Source organism: Puma concolor, chromosome B1 (assembly GCF_028749965.1).
Source record: "Puma concolor isolate L17-30 chromosome B1, mPumCon1.1.hap2, whole genome shotgun sequence".
Classification (NCBI taxonomy): domain Eukaryota; kingdom Metazoa; phylum Chordata; class Mammalia; order Carnivora; family Felidae; genus Puma; species Puma concolor.
In genome coordinates this window covers 80,169,547-80,189,676 of record NC_141670.1, presented here as the reverse complement: position 1 = coordinate 80,189,676, position 20,130 = coordinate 80,169,547, and the positions used below count along the sequence as shown (strand labels likewise).

Sequence of the window (20,130 nt, the reverse complement as noted above, 5' to 3'; positions counted from 1 at the left end):
CCACTGATAATTCTAGAAGAGGGTTTGTATAAAGGTTTGTAATCTGGATCCTTGGTTTTCTACATCTGTACTTCTTGAATATTTCATCATGTTTTGACAAACCTATATTTTTATTCACTCGTTAATTGGGACACTTAAAAATAACTTTATGTAAGTTAAAGGTCTTTTTAAAAAAGCAGTTTTTATGTGGGGATTAAAGAAAAAAAAAAAAAAAGCCTTTAAAAGTTGACCACAGCAGAATGTTTCAGATCTCCTTGTTAGAATGTGGATCTTCTCTTTCTCTTCTCCTTCCCCACCTGGTGTGTCCTACCCTCTGCCTTTCAACTGGAGCTGTTTCCGTTCTGTTCACTCTTAGTTTCTCGGGTTTCCAGAATCTCAGTGACGTGTTTAATTTGTGGTTTTAATATGTCTGAACTGCTAGGTTTTTGCAAGCTGGATTTTTTAAAAGCCCTGAGCTATTCTTTTCTACTGTTGGCCTCCATTTGGATTTGTTCTCCTTCCGTCATATCTGTTTGGTTTGGGCTCATTCCTTGGTTCTTGGAGGTTCTGCTGATTTTCTTCCATGCTTGCCAGGTTCTCCTGTCTGTTGGGAAAATTCCATTTCTCGTCGCAGGACACAGGTCCTTCTGTGCTGTGTCACATGAGGTTCCTGTTCAGAGTTCCCTTCACAGCCTCACTCAGCTTTTACTTCCTCTGCAGCTCTTTCCTTTCCCCAGGGGCTTGTCACTTACCCTAGTGTCTGCACAACACTTTATCCAGAGCCATTGCTCATTAAATGTCGAATTAGCCACTTAGTCAAATTAGGAAACTAGTATGGGCACCGAACGACAGAGGAGCCTAGTAGGCCGTTGTGTAAACTCTGTAAGAAATACCCCAACTTGCTATGACTTACATTGGGAGAATGTAAGATTTCTCTTGTAGATATTGGAACAATCCAGTAATGAAAATGTGGCCTCATGCAGGTGGCAGCATGCATGCAAATATCAAACAGATGCAACTAAACTACTGATAATCGAGCCAACTCAAATGCTAGTCTGAAAGAGCCAATTACTATTTTATTCACTGGAATAAAAAAATGTAACCAGAAGGGTTGAAAAAGATGTTCATTTCATATATTATAACTTACAGCCTCAGCCTTTCAGAGACCCTTGTGCCAAATTTCTTTTATATTTCTTTCCAAGATTGTATCTAATGACTAAATATTTAATAAAAGTTGACTTCCTGAGATTCTGTAAATGACTGCAGTGAGTGAATATGAGTGAAAAGCAAATCTACTTAAATAATTTCTCAAATTATGTTTGACAAAGCAGAAAAAAATGTTGACTTAATTACATTTTTTTCATTTTAGTTATAAAACACTTACCAGCACCTATCGTAAGGGAAGAGTCCCAGTATACAACTATGAATTAAAACACTAGTTGGCCTTCAAGACATGGTCAACTCTGGGTGTGGGGGAGATGCAAAACAAAACAAAACACTAAAAAGTGCTATAATTGAGGTAAGCATAGGTGCTCTGGAACATGCCCTATTGTCTCAACTTGGAGTGCCAGGAAAGTCTTTCAGGAAGACCTGCTTCCTTCTTGTTTGAATCCCATTTCTGCCCCTAAGCTAGCTGTGTGGATTCGGGCATTCATGGTCTCCAGCTCTCAATTTGCTGATCTTTACAATGAGGCTAATGACCCCTGTCTCAGAAGGTTTTTGTGAGGATTAAATGAACTTGATAGTGTATTTCCCATGCCTCGAGAGGGGCCTGGCCTACATGGTTGCAGTTTATCTTATTATCCCATTTATGGCTTGCTCTGTGTCAACTTGCCAAACAAGAACCGCTCAGGTTTTTGTCTACTCTCTGCATGCCGCAAGCTTCAGAGGTGACATGCCAGAGTACCGTGGCTTATGACCCTCCTGGCCAGGTAGTGTGAAGATGATGGATAGGTGACCCTGCACAGTAGCTGAGGGTACCTGTCAACTTTGTCATTTTTGGTGCCACTGCAGCCACAGGCTTCCTTCTCTCATCCTCTGACAGATGTCTCCTGGGTGTGGAGTTAGGTGCTGGATTCTGTGGGGGAGGGAAAGCTGAATTCTCATTTCTTTGGGTAGGCTGCAGGGACTTAGAGAAAGGCGGAGAGTAAGGTTGGATAAGGCAAGTGAGTTGTCAAACAGGGAGAGGTGACATTTGGTGCAGAAGTTAAGGGAGGGTGTGCTGTTTTCACCACCGTTGAGTGGTAAGGGGGCGCTTCATGGACGAGATGGCATTTTTATCTGGGCTTGCAGGATGTTGGTAGACCAGGGGAGGGTAAGAACAGAGATTACAGAACTCTTGGGTATCAGGCTTGGACATCAGGATTGCAGTTTAAAAGGTGTTCCTGCCAAGTATATGTGTAATATGAATCTTGTTTCTTGCATGGGTGGTATTCCCCCCCCCCCCCCCCGCATCTCCTTACTTAAATAAGGGAGGAAGAGTTGGAATCTCAAAGTATTTAGTTTTCCAGACTAGTCACGCCTTATTATTTTAATGTTTATCGTTGTAAAATAAGTTTTTTCATTTCCTCATCCCAGGAAGTTTGTAAAATAACCAAAACATTTTTAAAAAGTTATGTGGTAACTTTAAAAAGTTCCCCCCCCCCCCCTTTTTCCAAAGCAAATTCTAATGCTCTAAAGAAATGTGGACAATTCACAATCTCAAGCTCTTGTGAATTCTTTATATATTCCTTATTCATTTTTCCATGGAAATACTAATATGTAATTTTAGCAGAAAATTGCTTAATCTTAAGAGTGTTTTTATGTATTAGGAATATTTACTTTTCTTACATATTAATTGCATCTTCTCCCTGCTTTGTCGTTGGTCTTTTAGCTTGTCTGTTGTGTATTTTTTGATATTTAGAAGTTCTCATGGCTTCTTCCATTTCTTTTTTGCTTAAAAAGTATTGTCTGTTGTGAGATCTGATGAAACTGTTCTCTTTTATGGCTTCATTTTTTACTCGTGACTCTTTCAATCCATCTGGAATTAATTTTGATATGAGACATAGTTCTCTATTTCCAAGTAGTTAACTAATTATACCAATACCATTAGTTGAATAATATTTTTTATCCAGTGATTTATGATACAACCTTAAAAAGTATGTTTACTTCTAATATATTTAAAATATTAAGTTTTGTTTCTTAGGTTTCTGAATTCCCTTTACCATTTATACAGCATACACCTTATTTGGTTTCACTGTTGTTGTTTTTTTTTTTAATGTTTATTCAGTTTTGAGAGAGAGAGAGAGAGAGAGAGAAAAAATATGAGTAGGGGAGGGGCAGAGAGAGAGGGAGACAGAATCTGAAGCAGGCTCCCGGATCTGAGCAGTCAGCACAGAGCCCGATGCGGGGCTTGAACTCATGAACCATGAGATCATGACCTGAGCTGAAGTCGGCCGCTTAACCCACTGAGCCACTCAGGTGCCCTGGTTACACTATTTTAAGTAATAACTGTTCTTTACTTTTTGGGGGGGGGGGTTGAGGGGGTCGTGGGGCATGGGCATAGGTTTTGTAACCAATTACAAGCTGACTTTCAGTGAATCATAGTTAACCTGTAAACATAATTTTGTTTGTCTTACTCATGTTAAAATGTAAAAAAAAAACAAAAAAAAAACGATTGCCACTATTTTATTTTTTTTAATGTTTGTTTATTTTTGAGACAGAGAGAGAGCATGAGCAGGGGAGGGGCAGAGAGAGAGGGAGACATAGAATCTGAAGCAGGCTCCATGCACTGAGCTGTCAGCACAGAGCCCAATACAAGGCTTGAACTCATCATCTGATGAGATCATGCCCTGAGCCGAAGTCAGATGCTCAGCCGACTGAACCAACCAGGTGCCCGGTAGCCACTATTTAAAAATCACTGGGTTTTTCGGCTGTTCCAGAAAAATCAGATGACATGGCTTGTATACTAGCCTATACTCCCATGTGTAACACAAAAGCCATATGAGCACAAAGAAACAATACTACCCTGTAATGGCATTGAGAACAAATGCAAGAAGAAATAATTTTATTTAGGTCTTAAGATTTAAAAACAAAACACATCAGCATTTGTATAACGCCATACCACATGTGGACGAACGCATTTCCACTCTCGTTGGTGGGTGGAATGTTCTTTCTTGGCTGAATTCTTTCTGCATAAAGCCTTTGATACCCCCGCTTTCTTTCATTCTCAACTTTACCCACGTGTTAACTTACAAACCCCACTGCTGCTGAGTGTGCTGGGTGTTTTGACTGCTCTTTTTAGCATCACTGCTTCCTTTGTCCTGTTCTGTGAATCTGATGAAATCAAATGCGTAAAAATATTTTCAGTGTTCCTGGTAAGTACGAATCTGCACTAGGGAGCATTTTTTACTACACAATCCTGCCTTGCGGTAACCGTGTGGTGAATGTAGCGGAATGCCTTCTCTTCCTGTTTTGTTTGAACGTGAGAAACATGCTCAGAGAACGCTGTGAGGCTGGTGCAGTCACAGTCCTAAGTGGCCAGGACGAGAGCTGGTTTTCTCACACCAGATCCAGCATGCATTCCACACTGTCAGCTTGTTAAAATAGTGGAGATTCTGAAACAGTGGCCATATGTTTGTTTTACTTTATTTTTCTGTGAGTCACCAAAATAGTTGATGAAAACTGTAGTAATAAAAAGCAGAAAAGAGAGTAACTGTGTATTCATGCCTTAAGCTTTTTTTTTAAATAGTTGTAAATGAAACCTAGAGAGCATAAAGAAAAAGTGCCTCTGTGTCAACAAAAGTGTGACTGTTGTCACACGTAGGTGATCCATAGGGTCACAGAATTTTAGGATTGGATCTAAAAATGAGCAAGTACGAAAAAAAAATCCCTGACTTCTTCAGTAAGAAAACTAAAGTTCTGTGTTATGAATTTTTTTTTCAAAGTTGTGTAGCTAATTTGTAATTCAACTTGGAATAGAAATGGGAAGAAACATCCGTTCTTGAGACTGACTGTCTTCCCTCCGTGTGGGATGAGCCAGCAGAGGCTCTGTCCTAGGTTCCCACAGTTTTTGTAGTCCCATGTCCTGAAAAAATAATGACAAATGTGAAGAAACAGACTTCTCATGTGCTTTGTTCAGTCTCTTTGCCTAATAAGAAAAAGATCATATCAGAAAAGATGGGAAATGTTCGTTTTTGCTTTAGAAAATAGAAGTTGGAAAATAGGGAAGAGAATGTTCCTTTCCAGGAGCCCTTGGAGAGTTAGGGAGAGTTTGAAGTTAATGGAAACATTTTGAGGGCATGAGGACATAGTGTGCTCTCGTTGGTGCTCAGAAATGTTTATTAAAAATCCACTTAAATTGGCAGAGGAGATCGTCTATCTTTTCTGTATTTAACCATTAGGATACTTGTTTTCTCAAAAAGCTTCTATCGACAAAGGAAGCAAATGCTGGTTCTAGGCAGTACCTGAGGGATGTTTGTAATGCTAATCACAGAGTCTCAGTACAAAGGTGTCAGTGTTTACCTTATGCCCTGTAGACTGATCTGTTGATACATATTCTGAATAGTGTAACAGAAATCACTGGGAAAGTTTGGGAAAGGAGATGATGTTTCTGATCAGAGGGTCTTATTGTTAAATTCACACTGGACAATTAAAATCTTTCCCAAGATTTTTTCCCCCCAATTGTGATGATGCTTCCTTTTTTTATGTAGACTAAAATTTACTCAGTTTTAAAAGAATCCCATTTCTATGCCAAAATCTGCACAAGTTTGCTGTTTTAACCCTGTGTTCTTTTTTATTATTATTTCTTTTAACGAGGGACAAGTGACATGGTGTTAATTGTAAGCACTTAAGTATGAAGAGTTGAAAACTAATGTGCTCGGTAAAAAGCCCATTAAAGGAAAAAAAGAAAAGATGAGTGACTCTTTAATCCTAACGCTGCTTTGATGATTCGTAATCAGTGGCATGGGTACAGATAGATTTTTCAGATAGCTTCCTCACACTCGGTGGTACTTTATTTATTTTTAGATACTATTCATATCTTGAGCTTCCTAGTAGATAAACTTTGCGCATACATTTCCCCTCCTGTTTAATCATAGTTGTCTGTGTTTTCTGACTTGTAGGAAGAAAAAAAGAAGTTTGACAAAGAAACAGAAAAGAACTATAGTCTAATTGATAAGCATTTGAATTTATCAGCCAAAAAGAAAGACTCACACTTACAAGAGGTATTGTTTTTATTTTTCTGTTAATTTGTTCCTAAATTCAATGAGCAGTGCATGTTTTTTCCATTTAAAGTGTGCTTTTCTTTTGTGAACTTTTCATCTAGGGATGAAAAAAAAAATGAAGAGGTAATGCCATGAATTAAGGGAAAAAAAAGTTCTTGTGGAACAAGACGCAAAATAATGAATACATCTTACAGTGATTAATTCAGTATAGATTCATAGTATTAACATTTTTGATTCTGAGTATATTTTCACGGGAACAATTTTATCCAGCGTTACTGAAGAACGGGTATATTATTTTGGGGGGAATAGATTCATTAATTGGCTTTCAAGACTGAAGAAATGAATTTAATAAGCTCATATACCATTTTGTTTTTATGTGAAGGCAGCATTAATCTTATGTAATGCTGAAGATTCAGGAAGTTCAGCTTCATTGGAAAAAGAGCATCTGCTTTACTTGTGGTAATAGACTCTTTTTTTTTTTTTTTTTTTTTTTTGGAGGGAGCCATGTGTAAGGAGAAAGGAATTTATATCTTATCTCTCATTTTGTCTGTCTTTCTCTTTTCTAAATTCCCTGGCTCTTGTGTTTTTTCACTCACACACTTGAATGGAAACCCAGTGGTTTGCAATTTGGAACATATGTTTTCATTAAAAATAATGCTGTTTTGCAGCTGTTGGGATCTTGACTCATCCCACAACAGTGTGATTTTTTTTTTTCTTATTTGTTTATTTTTAAACACCTAAGGAATCTGGGCATAATATAGCATTATAACATACTTTTACTGAAGTATCATCAAAATGACGCTAATAACATTGGCTCTAGTATAGAGCTGGTTTATATTTAAATGTCAGATATTTAGTTGCACACTATGTGTGTGTGTGGTCATTTTGACATTCCCCACATGTCACATTTACTTTTTCCTCTTTAATAACTTTGACATTTGGATGGCGTTTGGAAGTTTATAAAAGAGAAAGGAGCTTTTATACCATTTAATCCTCACTACAATACTGTAGGTAGGTAGGGCTCCAGTCTCTCCTCATTCCACATTGTGTAGAAAACCATCCAGTTGTTCCATATGCTCCCTCTGCCCATTTTGAAATGACAGCTGTTGTTTTTATAGACTCTCCTAATGCCAGCAGCATTCTACCTGTCTTTTCCCCTTATCTCTCTTTTCAGAGATCCTGAAGGGAATTTCATGCTGTAAGTAAATTTCCGTCTTCACTGGTTAATTAGGTATCTTATTCAAGCCGTTGCTTAGGCAAAATCTTTATGGCCATCCTTGGCCCTTACTCTCTTACCCTACATCCAGTCTGTTGGCATATATTGTCTGTAGCTTCCGGATATTCTCAGAATATGGCCACTTCTACTCCCCCCGCCACCCCCCCACCCCAGGCCCCATCTCACCCTGGCCCATGCGGCTGGCATCTCTCACATGGATTACTGCAGAGCCCTCTTAATTGGTCTCCCTGCTTCCACCAAGATATTCCTACAGTTTATTTTCTATACAGCAAGCAGGTTGAGGCTTGATGTTGCTGGTCTTCCCCAGACCCCCCACTAATAGCTATCTGCAGAGGCCCAGGGCCCACCCTACTGTCCTCGCACCCACACGGGCTGCTTTGCTCTGGCTGGGTTGGGTCAAGCATCCTCTGCGCTCAGGGCCATTGCTTTTTTGTTGTCCTACTGCCTGGTACGTTTCCAGCCCAGACCTGTATGCCTCACTCCTCCATGTACTCTCTGCTCAGAGTTCACCTTACTAGAGAAGTCCCCCACCGTCTTATTTAAAGTGTCCCCCTTATGCTGTTTTAATTTTTTCACATTCTTACAAACATTTGACATACTAAATATTTGGTTGTTACATGGCTTCTTGCACTATCTTGTAAGCTCCTTGAAGGCAGCGACATTGTTTTATTCAGTAGTCTGTCCTTTACACCTAGAACAGTACTAGTCAGGGAGTAGGCAATAAATACTGAATGAAGAAGGATGAAGTTGCTTGCATAGTGAGCTAGGGCTCCATCCATTTGATCATTTCCAAAGATAATTAGACTCCAGATCAGCAATTTGAAGAGACCCTCAAGATGAATAATTTTAGTTTCATTTAAACTGTACATTCTGCCCTATCTTGCTGTTTACTGTTTACAAACATACAAACTCCCACTTGAAACAGCTTTCTATTGCAAACATGAAGGCCTTTTTTTGGGGGGATGCTCTTTAAAGGGAAAAAGTTAGATTTGGATTTTCGTTGCTTTTGGCATTGGCTTATGTATTGCTAATCTTTAGTGAACTGAGTTGAGGTGCTCAAGAGGTTTATAAAGTTTGCTGAGAGTGGTACTGAACAAAGGCATAGAAACTTGCATCATTTATTCTTTCTCTTTGTCTCAAATGAAAGTAACAGGAGACGATTGTTGCAAACACCAGGCTGGCTATTTTGGTAATTTTGTTAGGACCATTAGCTGTAGTTCTATGTTTATTGAGCACAATACCTTCTATTTCCATCCCCCTCCCTAAATTCTAATTAATATTTACACTAGAACGAGTATCAGACATTTGAGAAAAATCTATTTCTGTTAATTTTTGAAGTATATTTTTGTTTTTTGAGCGGTCAGTTGATTATATTTCAGTATATGTGACTGGAGGAGTAGATCTTGTGAATAACTTTGCAGGAGAACGGTCTGTTCTTGTTACAAATACTTATAGAAGGAATGGCCAGAAATTGGGTGATGGTCAAATTGGAATTTGTTAAAAACGTCACTTTTGCTTGATCTAGTAAAAAGTACAGTCTGAATGTGTGTTTTCCCACACTGCCCAGCAATAAGCTCGCTACTGACACTATCTACCTGAGATGGCATCAGCCCAGGGGGTTAAGGGCTTAGTCCAGAGCACTGTCCCTTTTTAAGATACCAGTTGCAAATCAAGGTGTTACCTGTGCATCTGATCTACTTGCTATAAATTAGATGATCCTATGTCCCCCTCCTTGGGTTTGATTCATTTCCTGAGTGGCTCACAGAACTGAGATAAAACATTTACTTAACTAATTTATCGTAAAGAATAGAATAAAAGATTGAGATCACTAGCTAGATGGAAGGGTACACACGGTGGGGTCTGGAAGGGTCCCAAGCATAGAAACTTCTGTCCCCATGGAACTGGGGTGTATTACTCTCCAGGCACATGCATGTGCTCACAGACCTTGAAGTTCAAGCGTTTTTACAGAACTTCCTACGTTCTTTGCCAGAGGTCAGTAGGTGGGACTGAAAGTTCTAGCCCTCTGATCATTTAGTCTTTCTGGTGCTATCTAGAGGCCCCACCCTAAGTCATCTCAGTGGCATAAACTCCGGAGAGGCTCTTTATGTATGGCAAAAGATATTCCCATCTCTCAGGAAATTCCAAAGGTTTTGGAAGCTTTGTGCTTTATTCCACATATAGTGATTGCCTTCCAGACTTGAGTCAGGCTCTAAAGGACTGTGCTGCTCCATATCATTAGGGTGCCCTTGGCATTGTTGTAAATGACAGGTTATGGGCAACCCTGGGGATTTTGGTGATCTAATCACACAGTGCGTGGCATAGTGGTTATGGATAACCAGAATACTAGGGGTGTGTATAGAGGTTGACCATCAATGAATGCCAGGGTGATTGGAATAGTACAGACAACCAGGTGAGAAAATCTGCTGAAATAAAGAGCCTACTTGGCTAAGTCTGATCCTTGTGTAATTTTCTTGAAGGACATTTCCCAGTAACCAAACATGAGGAATCTACCTGGAACTCTTCACATCTTCATTTTATTAAATACGAAACAAAATTGCATCCCTCTCGCCCCCGCCCCAGAGTTGTGTCTGCTAGCTACTGGTGGCTGAACTTTCAAACTCTGGTTATTCGAGGCATAAAAAAGATGATTTTGATGAGTATTAAGTAGAAATTCTCATTTTAGCTTAGTAGCTTAGTAACATAACACTCTACTTGAAAATTCATTTCATGCTAAAAAAATTTTTTTTGCCATGATAGATACTTTTTCCCTCCAAGATGAAAAAGATTGTTGTCACATTTCCATACCATAAAATATACGCACTTAATGATTTTCAAGGGCACAGTTCAGTGGCATTAAATACATTCACATTGTTGTGCGACCACCGCTACCTTCACATCTAGAGCTCTTGTCATCTCTTAATACTGAAACTCTGTGCCCATTGAATAAAACTTCCCCAGCTCCCTACCCCTATCTCCTGACAACCACCCTTCCACTTTCTGTGTTGGTTCTAGGTAGCTTATAAAAGTGGAATCATAGAGTATCTGTCCTTTTGTGACTTGCTTATTCACTTAGCATAATGCTTTCAAGGTTCATCCATGTTGTAGCACGTCAGAATTTCCTTCCTTTCCGAGGCTGAATAATATTCTACTGTATATGTATATATATATCACATTTTGTTTATCCATGTATCTGTCAGTGGATACTTCGCTTGCTGTTGCCTTTTAGCTATTGAAAATAATGTTGCTATGAACCTGGTTAGATAAATCTTTTCGAGTCCCTGTTTTCAGTTTTTATGAGTATATACCGAGAAATGGAATTGCTAGGTCACGTGATAATTCTGGTTTTAATTTTTTTGGAGAACTGCTATGCTGTTTTCCAGAGTAGCTTCATCATTTTACATTTCCACTAACAGTGCATAGGGTTTCAGTTTCTCCATATCCCCATCAATACTTGTTTTGTTTTAATGTTTTTAATGTTTTATTATTTATTTTTGAGAGAGAGAGAGAGAGAGTGTGTGAGCAGGGGAGGGGCAGAGAGAGGGGGAGCCACAGGATCTGAAGCAGGCTCCAGGCTCTTGAGTTGTCAGCACAGAGCCTGACGCGGGACTCGAACTCATGAGCCATGAGATCGTGATCTCAACTGAAGTTGGATGCTTAACTGACTGAGCCACCCAGGTGCCCCTGTTTCTTTCTTTCTTTCTTTTTTTTTTTAATAGTTTTGTTGTTGTTTTGATAGGCATGAGGTGTTATCTTGCATTTGTATTTCTGTAATGATTAGTGATGTTGAGCATCTTTTCAGGTGCTTCTTGCCATTTATATATTTTCTTTGGAGAAATGTCTAGATAAATACCTTTAAAAGTAAAATTGGCCAAATTAAGAAATATATTATGTGATGCCTTGTAAGAATGGTTTCTAGGCTGGCCATTCTTTCCCTGCTCTTCCTCCATGGAACCCTGCTCCTCCCATAGTGCCCTTCTAGTTAGACCAGATAAGCTGGAACTTTTTTTTTTTTTTTTTTTTGAACAGTCTCCTGACCATCTGGTGCCTGTTTACTCCCAGAGGATGAGACATTTTGAGGACTTAACAGCCTGACTGCCTACAGATGGGCTTCAAGCTCTGGCCCAACTTTTGAGAACCAGGCTCTTTTCTTTTTTCTTTGACTGAAGTACAGTTGACATACAATTTTACATTAGTTTCAGGCACAACATAGTTATTTGACAGCTCTAAACGTTATGCTGTGTCCACCATAGATGTAGCTACCATCTGCCCCCAAACAACACTGTTATGGTGCTATTGACTATATCCCCTATGCTGTACCTTTCATCCTCGTGACTTACTCATTCCGCAACTGGAAGCCTGTACCTTCTCTCTCCTTCACACGTTTTGCCCATCCTCCTCACCTCTCTCCCGTCCAGCAGCCGTCGTCTCATTCTCTGTTTTTATGGGTCTATTTCTGCCTTTTTGTTTATTTTGTTTTGCTTTGTTTTTTAGATTCCACGTATACATGAAATCATATGGTATTGTCTTTCTATGTCTGACTTATTTCACTTAGCCTAACAGTGTCTAAGTCCATCCATGGTTGTTGTGAGAAGAGCTCATCTGTTTTTATGGCTGAGCAGTAGTCCATTGTATATATAGCACATCTTCTTTATCCGCTCATCTGTTGGTGGACACTTGGCTGCTTTCATATCTTGGCCATTCTAGATAATGCTGCCATAAATATAGGCGTGCTCACGTCTTCTCAAATTAATGCTTTTGTTGGGTTATACCCGGAAGTGGAATTACCAGATCGTATGGTATTTAAGAACCAGGTTCTTGAGATGGTACCATAGCTACCACTTCTTCACCTGCTGCCTTCACTCATGACTGCTGAAGTGACTACAGTTTCCCAGGCCCACTGCATTCTTACAGGATTTGTCAACGGAAATAATGTTTATGTGATTTTGATCATGTGTGTATGGTTCAACCTTGGGTGTCCGTTGTGGTTGGGGTGAGTTTTTCGTGAAGAGGCATCCTTCAGTGTTTAATCCTTTGGGGCCAATCTCATCATAAAGAGCAAGCGTTGGCAGACTTTTTCTGCAGAGTCAGATAGTAAACGCTGTATACTTTTGCAAACTCTAAGGTCCCTGTGGCAGCCATAGTATTCAGTTTGGCTGTTCTAGCAGGAAAGTGGCTATAGAAGATCTATAAACCAGTAGCCATGACTGTGTTCCAGGACAACTTTGTGTAGAAAACCAGGCTGCAGGTTGCCAACCTCTGGTCAAGCGTTTCACTCCTTACCGTCTCTGATTTAACCAGCCTCTATTACTTTAACATAGGCAGATATGCAAGTGGAGCAAAACCGGCAGCACTTTTATGAACTGTCCCTTGAGTATGTATGTAAGCTTCAGGAGATCCAAGAAAGAAAGAAGTTTGAGTTTGTGGAACCTGTAAGTATCATAGAAAGTTGTTCTGCTGTTACATTTAATAGATATCCTAGAAGCATTTTTCTTTCTAGATGAAATTTGCAGTTCCTGGGGACCAGGATACCTACACAGGAAGCAAGACATCATGAATTGTAAAGGGTGGACCCAGATCGTGATGAGGTCAAGGAACCACCTTCACAGTTCAGTGGTTCTCGGCCTTTGCACAGCAACATATAGTGAATATTATTTCTCAATGACTGCAATCAGGTGCAATTTCTGCCACCCTATTGTAGACCCACCCTTTAAAAGAAAACCCTGTGAAAGAAGTGTTAGGATGGGAGAGTGAGCAGTGGTGTCGATGGATAATCTTCACTCTTCTCGAGTTCTGAAGCAAGTACACAAATCCAAATTTTAGCACCTTAAACAGTTCTTGGTAACAAATTATTATTATTATTTTTTTCAACGTTTATTTATTTTTGGGACAGAGAGAGACAGAGCATGAACGGGGGAGGGGCAGAGAGAGGGGGAGACACAGAATCGGAAACAGGCTCCAGGCTCTGAGCCATCAGCCCAGAGCCCGACGCGGGGCTCGAACTCACGGACCGCGAGATCGTGACCTGGCTGAAGTTGGACGCCTAACCGACTGCGCCACCCAGGCGCCCCTGTAACAAATTATTTTTAACGCAACTGTATGCTCATGGCAGCCGAGGTTAAGAACCAGCATATGGAGCATTTGAAACTATTTTGTGAGTTACTCTGGCAGTTCTTTATACTTATTTTAGAGACATATGATTTGTGTTTGTGCTTATATAGATGTTATATATATGTGATGTATATGAAGATATGTAAAGTAATAATTCATACTGTGGGTTTTAGTGAAAACAAGAAACACTAGAATTCATGATTCTCAAGATTAATTTTAATATAGGTGTTTTTTTTTGCATGTGGTTTTTTAAAAAACAGTTTTACTGAGATAAAATTTACATGCTATACAGTTATCCACTGTATGTGATTTTGAGAAACAAAAAATAACCAAGTAATGATTAACTTAAAATTGGCATTCATGGAAGCAATAGTCCAGTTGGAATAATAGATTAACCTAATTTCAACCATTAGGGAACAATTCATCTCCTTAAAGCTTTCTTTTATGTAAAATAATAATGACCTACATTATTTACAGTGCTCTTTGTTCAAGGCATTGTTCTAATACTTCATCGTGCTCATGTGTTTATTCCACACAGGAACTCCAGAAGGAGATATTTTTATTATCCCACTAAGCAAATACGGAAATAGAAGTACAGAAAATTTCATTAATTTCCCCAAGGTCTCATAACATAGCTGAAGTTGGGGATTGATCCCTGCTGGCCACTTGACATTAGAGTCCCAGATTGCTAGCCATTATGCTATGTGACATTATAAAGAAAATGAATTTCAGGATTTTCTTAATTCCTATCCCAAATTATGCTTGTACTCACTTTATTTTTAAAAAAAATTTTTTTTTTCAACGTTTATTTATTTTTGGGACAGAGAGAGACAGAGCATGAACAGGGGAGGGGCAGAGAGAGAGGGAGACACAGAATCGGAAACAGGCTCCAGGCTCTGAGCCATCAGCCCAGAGCCCGACGCGGGGCTCGAACTCACGGACCGCGAGATCGTGACCTGGCTGAAGTCGGACGCTTAACCGACTGCGCCACCCAGGCGCCCCTGTACTCACTTTAAATTTACTCTCATGTTTGGGCGGAAGGAGGTGCCCTCTAATCAAGAAGAGCAGGTTGAGGGTTGGTAAGAACTCAGAGCTTAATTATCTCCCTGTCTCTACCTGTCTCTGCCCCAGTCACTGACTGTCCTGGTAGACAAAAGAGAGAGGTTGTGCTGCACTAAATGCCATTGGAGAGAGCCTGTAGCTCTTTGATTCTGTGATTTCACTTTTTGTTACAGTTTGTGTTGACCATAGGTGATAAGGTTTCAATTATAAATGGATATGGAGATTCTCTTCAAAAAAAAAAAGAACACATGGGTGCTGTATCATTTCTCCAGTACAGTGCACTGTAAAAGCTATCTAATGGCTCTGATATTTAAGGAGAAATCACAAATCTTTCATTTTTTAAAGAGACAGATTAATAAATAATATGCGGTTAGATTTAATTGACTTCTGGTGACTTCTTTTAATTTTATTTCAGTAGAATTGCAGTGGGATGGGGGAAATGTGGCTGTTTTTTATTCTTTCTTCTTCCCCCTGAGATTTTTTTTTTGTGCTAATGTCATTTTTTTCCCCCCTTTGTCTTAGATGCTGTCATTTTTTCAGGGAATGTTTACTTTCTATCATCAGGGCCATGAACTTGCCAAAGACTTCAATCACTACAAAATGGAACTACAGATCAACATTCAGAATGTAAGGAAATGAAAGCTTTCTGGTATAAAGGATGTTTGAGATGTGTATTTTTGATTTGGTATATGAAAAACCTTAAACTAAGACCAGACTGAGCTGTTGGTGCTGAGAAACTGAGGCTACGTTGCCACCTTCTGGTCAGTTCTCAGCATAACAAACTGTTCTTCATGGAGGTGAGGCTCGGGGAATTGTGCCACCTGGCGGTTCTTTTTTTTTTTTTTTTTTAAATTAATGAATTTGTTTTATGAATTTATTTTTCTTGCCTTTCAGAAAAGTCACTAGGTATGTTTTTTAAATCAGGAGTCACATAGATTATATTTTTCTTTTTCTAGTTTTATTGAGATTTAATTGACACACAGTGCTATTATAAGTTTCAATTGTACAGCATATTGGCTTGACATTCATATTGAAAGACAATTACCATGAAGACTTGAGCTAACGTCTGTCACTTCATGTAGTCACAGAAAAATGTTGTTTCACGTGATGAGAACTTAGGATCCACTCTCTTAGTAACTTTTTTTTTTTTGGAATATATTTTTTTTTAATTTTTGAGACAGAGCATGAGCAGGGAAAGGGCAGAGAGAGAGGGAGACACAGAATCCGAAGCAGGCTCCAGGCTCTGAGCTGTCAGCACAGAGCCCGATGCGGGGCTCAAACTCACGGACCGTGAGATCATGACCTGGGCTGAAGTCGCACGCTTAACTGACTGAGCCACCCAGGTGCCCCTCTCTTAGTAACTTTTAAGTATGTCCTACAGTAGTGTTAACTGTCACCATATTGCACTTTGTGGGATAGTTGTAAGGGTAAGTTTTGTTATGTAACTTTCAGTGTTCCATGTAGGGAACAGACAAAAGAGCACTCCACATTACATGTAAGGCGTTTTAGTTCTAATGATCTCAGTTTCTTCTGTGTATCTTACTTGATTTTTGGTTGCTGGTTCAAGAGGAATTTCTTTCCTGTGTTTATGCATATTCACTAATGTATTGAGTTCACAGTTGCAGTTGGTCCGTATTATTTTCCTGGAAAATGTATGCTTTCAAAGAGGTCTTGGATAAAGAGATTTAGGAGAGCTTTATTAATTTATTAAATTATTACAACATATGTGATTTTGATCAGAAGGTGGTGGGTGTTTTTTCTCTTAACACTTGAGTTGACTTTGGGAAGTGTCCTCATTGGAATGCTATTCAGATTATGTTTAGTATAATTTTAGACCTTGATGGAAAAAAAGCGAGTGAGTTTTGGAATACATGCATATGAGCGCATGCTGAAAGACACACGAAAGATGGGACTCTCTGTGCTGTTGTTGCCTGACTTTCACTTTGATATCTTGAGACTGAGGAGGAATGATTTTTGTATAGATTTTGTTTCCAAGTTTTTGTTTTTGCATAGTTCCCCACATTTGGAAATGTAGATAATGAAGTTTCTTTTTCTTTTTTCTTTTGTAAATCATGTGTCAATTTGTATTTGTAGATTATTTGGACATTGAGCTGGGTTAAATAACTAAAAGAGTACAACCCTCCCCCCCCCCCCCCACTGTCAGTGATTATAATGTAACAGAATTTAAAAATATATCAAAATGCATATGTATAGATACGTTCTAATTTTATTTTTGTGATAAAGCAACATTTTATTTATTTTGAGAGAGAAAAAGAGTGTGTGAGCAAGCGAGCAGGGGAGGGACAGAGAAAGAGGGAGAGAGAGAATCCCAAGCAGGCTGTTAGCACAGAGCCCAATGTGGGGCTTGAACTCATGAACTGTGAGATCATGATGTGAACTGAAACCGTGAACTGAAACCAAGAGTGATGCTTGACTGACTATGCCACCCAAGTGCCTTGATTAGTTCTGATTTTATTTTAGTTTTTTATTTATTTACTTTGAGAGAGACAGAGAGAGTGAGTGAGCATAAGTAGGGGAGGGGCAGAGAGAGGGAGAGAGGAGAGACAGAGAATCCCAAGCAGGCTTGTGCTGTTAGCACAAAGCCGGATGTGGGGCCCGATCGCATGAACCATGAGATCATGACCTGAGCCAAGATCACGAGTCAGACCTTCAACTGACTTACAACCAGTTGCCCCTAGTTCTAACTTGAAATTGTCTCTATAGGTAGTAGAAATAGCCTAATGTTGCTATGATTTTTCAGAATACTTTTGCAGACAGCTGAACACAGTGTTGTGAAAAGAACACTACATAGTTAGTGTAGAAGATAAATTATACTCCTGATTTTTTTCTTGTACCAACTGCCTATATAACGTGTGGAAATGTACTTTTTCTGTGTGGACATCATCTGTTAACTGTAGGGCTGGCCTGGGTGAGAACCTTCAGGCAGAACTGGATCCATAATTTGTGGGACCAATGTAAAATGGGAAGGCAGGGCCCTTATTTAAAAATGAATAATTTCAAGTCTCTGACAACAGAGCATTAAACCAAGTGTGTGACCTTCTGAGCACAAGATTCTTTGTGGTTGTGCAGACTACATGCCCATGAAACTGGCTGTGCCTTAGTGTCTTGGGTGACAGGTGGGATAGACACATTATCATCTCCTGTGGGCTTCACTGAAACTGTCCATGCACAGCTTGCTTGTGGATGGAAGTACTTTTGTAACAAGCCTGTATTGTAAGAGGGATCTAGTTACCTTACATACACCAAAATAATTTCGAGAGATTAAATATTTCAATGTAAATGAGCCAATACTCAGTCATGAAATATTACAAGCAAAACTTAAAAACAAACTATCACTTAAAATGGTTCACAAGGGGCCCCTGGGTGGCTCAGTGGGTTAAGCATCTGACTCTTGATCTCTGGTCAGATCATGATCTCACGGTTCCTGAGTTTGAGCCTGCATCAGGCTCTGTGCTGACAGCTTGGAGCTTGCTTGGAGATTCTCTCTTTTCCTCTCTCTCTCTGCCCCTCCCCTGCATGCTCACTCTCTCTCTCAAAATAAACAAACATTAAAAAATATTTAAAAAAAGGTTCACAAAATAACTTGGTTAAATATATTCAGAAGTTAACTTACACACTTGAGAACAGCTTTCCCATAGAGAAGTGGGCAAAGAACAGTTTACTGGAAAATTTTTCTGTATCCTCTGGAATTTAAGGATTGTCATCAGTATTGCCCTGATACTGCTTCTCTAAATATTTATCTCTTTATTTTGTTGTGTTTCTGAGTCTGCTCCTGCAACTCTTTCAAGTAGAGCCTCTTCTTTGTGCCTCATTGGCAATTTTGAGAACACCTGACCAAGGTGTCTTTGCTATTCATTTTTGCTTTAAGCTAATTCTTTTCCCTTCAGAAATACCTGCACGTTTGAAACACATGGCACTTGTTCTGTGCTACCTGCTGAACATTTTTACTGTATTGCTGTAATTTGCTCATTTCTTGGCCATTTCTCTCATTCCCTCATGATAGCAGCTTTTAGTGTAAAAAAGGGAAAACGCTGGCTATATAAAACTACAAATTACAAAAAGGCATATTATTTTTATGCTCTGTATATTTGTGTATTAAAGGACATATACCCAAATATTAAAACCAAATCATAGTGTCAATTATCTCTGCACTATAATGCCATGGATGATTTTGGTTGGTTTGTAAGTATTTTACTATAGTAAAAAAAATCGCAGAATCATTTTATAATCAGAAAAAAGGTAAATGTTATCTAAAAATGAAAACAAGCTACTTTTCGTCTGATTTCACCTTTCCTATTGTAAAAATGATCATACCTCTTTTATTTTTTATTATTTTGGAAGCAACTTATTCCTCATCCACTTTCCATAATCCAGAGTAATACATGGAAAGGAAAACAGAGCAAGATGGCTTTTAGAAGATAGATTTTCTATTTCTAGAAAAGTAGACTTCTATATCTGGAAAAATATAAATTGGATCAAAATTGAAGGGTATTTTAAAAAACTAAATTTAAACTTTTGTTATCTTTATCCCCAGAAGAATGTAGGGAAAGAGAGACTAGAATAGAATTCTTCCTAGAAGGAAATTTAATGTGAGAAATCTTAGGATTCATGGAGAATCCCCAGAAAATACTAAGAATAGTTAAGAAGATTTTAAGAATATGCCCAAATATTTTTGTTACAGTGTTGTGAGAAAAATAGAGCACTAAAATAATAAACTATGTTTTTTTCAAAAAGAGATTGGAAGTGATTGTGTAAAAAATACAAATGTGGTTGTGAGAAATAGGTTTATAGTCCCTTTTAATTGCTTTTGAACCTTTTCTTTTTGTAGTTTGTGCCCTTCCCTCTTTGTTTTAAAATCTTGTGGATTAGTTTTTGTATTCTGAAAAAAAAATTAAAAATACAGTTTCTCTTCCAATAAGATTTTTAAAAAAAAAAATTTTTTTTTTTTAACGTTTTTATTTTTTTATTTTTGGGACAGAGAGAGACAGAGCATGAATGGGGGAGGGGCAGAGAGAGGGGGAGACACAGAATCGGAAACAGGCTCCAGGCTCCGAGCCATCAGCCCAGAGCCTGACGCGGGGCTCGAACCCACGGACCGCGAGATTGTGACCTGAGCTGAAGTCGGACGCTTAACCGACTGCGCCACCCAGGCGCCCCTCTTCCAATAAGATTTAAAACAATAAATTGTCAGTTTGATAGTGAAGATTTCCTTTTATCCTCTGTTAGATGAGAATAATTGTGACTCTTGGGTGACTTACTTGTAACAGTAGTAGTCGTAGTAGTAATGGCAGCTAAATTAATTTTGTTACCAAGTGCCATGTATTACCTGTGTGCTTTATTTGGATTATACACATTTAGTCTTTGTAAAAGTTCTATGATGTAGATTTTTTTTTTTATTCCTATTTTACAGATGAGGACAATGAGGATAATAACTTCCTGATATCATACCTTAAGGTCAGGGCTGACACTGGAACTTGGGCAGAATCACTCTAGGGGGTCATGGTGGTTAGTTTCAGCTTC

General features: G+C 38.9%; 1 protein-coding gene across 3 annotated transcripts in view; it reads left to right on the top strand.

Annotated features, from left to right (window-relative positions):
- Positions 1 to 20,130, top strand: part of ARHGAP10 (Rho GTPase activating protein 10) — a 325,239-nt gene that overhangs the window by 107,287 nt on the left and 197,822 nt on the right. For 2 of the 3 annotated variants that reach the window (XM_086704135.1, XM_086704137.1), the window contains exons 5-7: positions 6,081 to 6,182; positions 12,738 to 12,848; positions 15,112 to 15,216. In XM_086704135.1, the coding sequence (XP_086560261.1) occupies positions 6,081 to 6,182; positions 12,738 to 12,848; positions 15,112 to 15,216 (318 nt within the window). The remainder of the gene's footprint in view (positions 1 to 6,080; positions 6,183 to 12,737; positions 12,849 to 15,111; positions 15,217 to 20,130) is intronic. The other variant, XM_086704136.1, reaches the window with a different exon arrangement.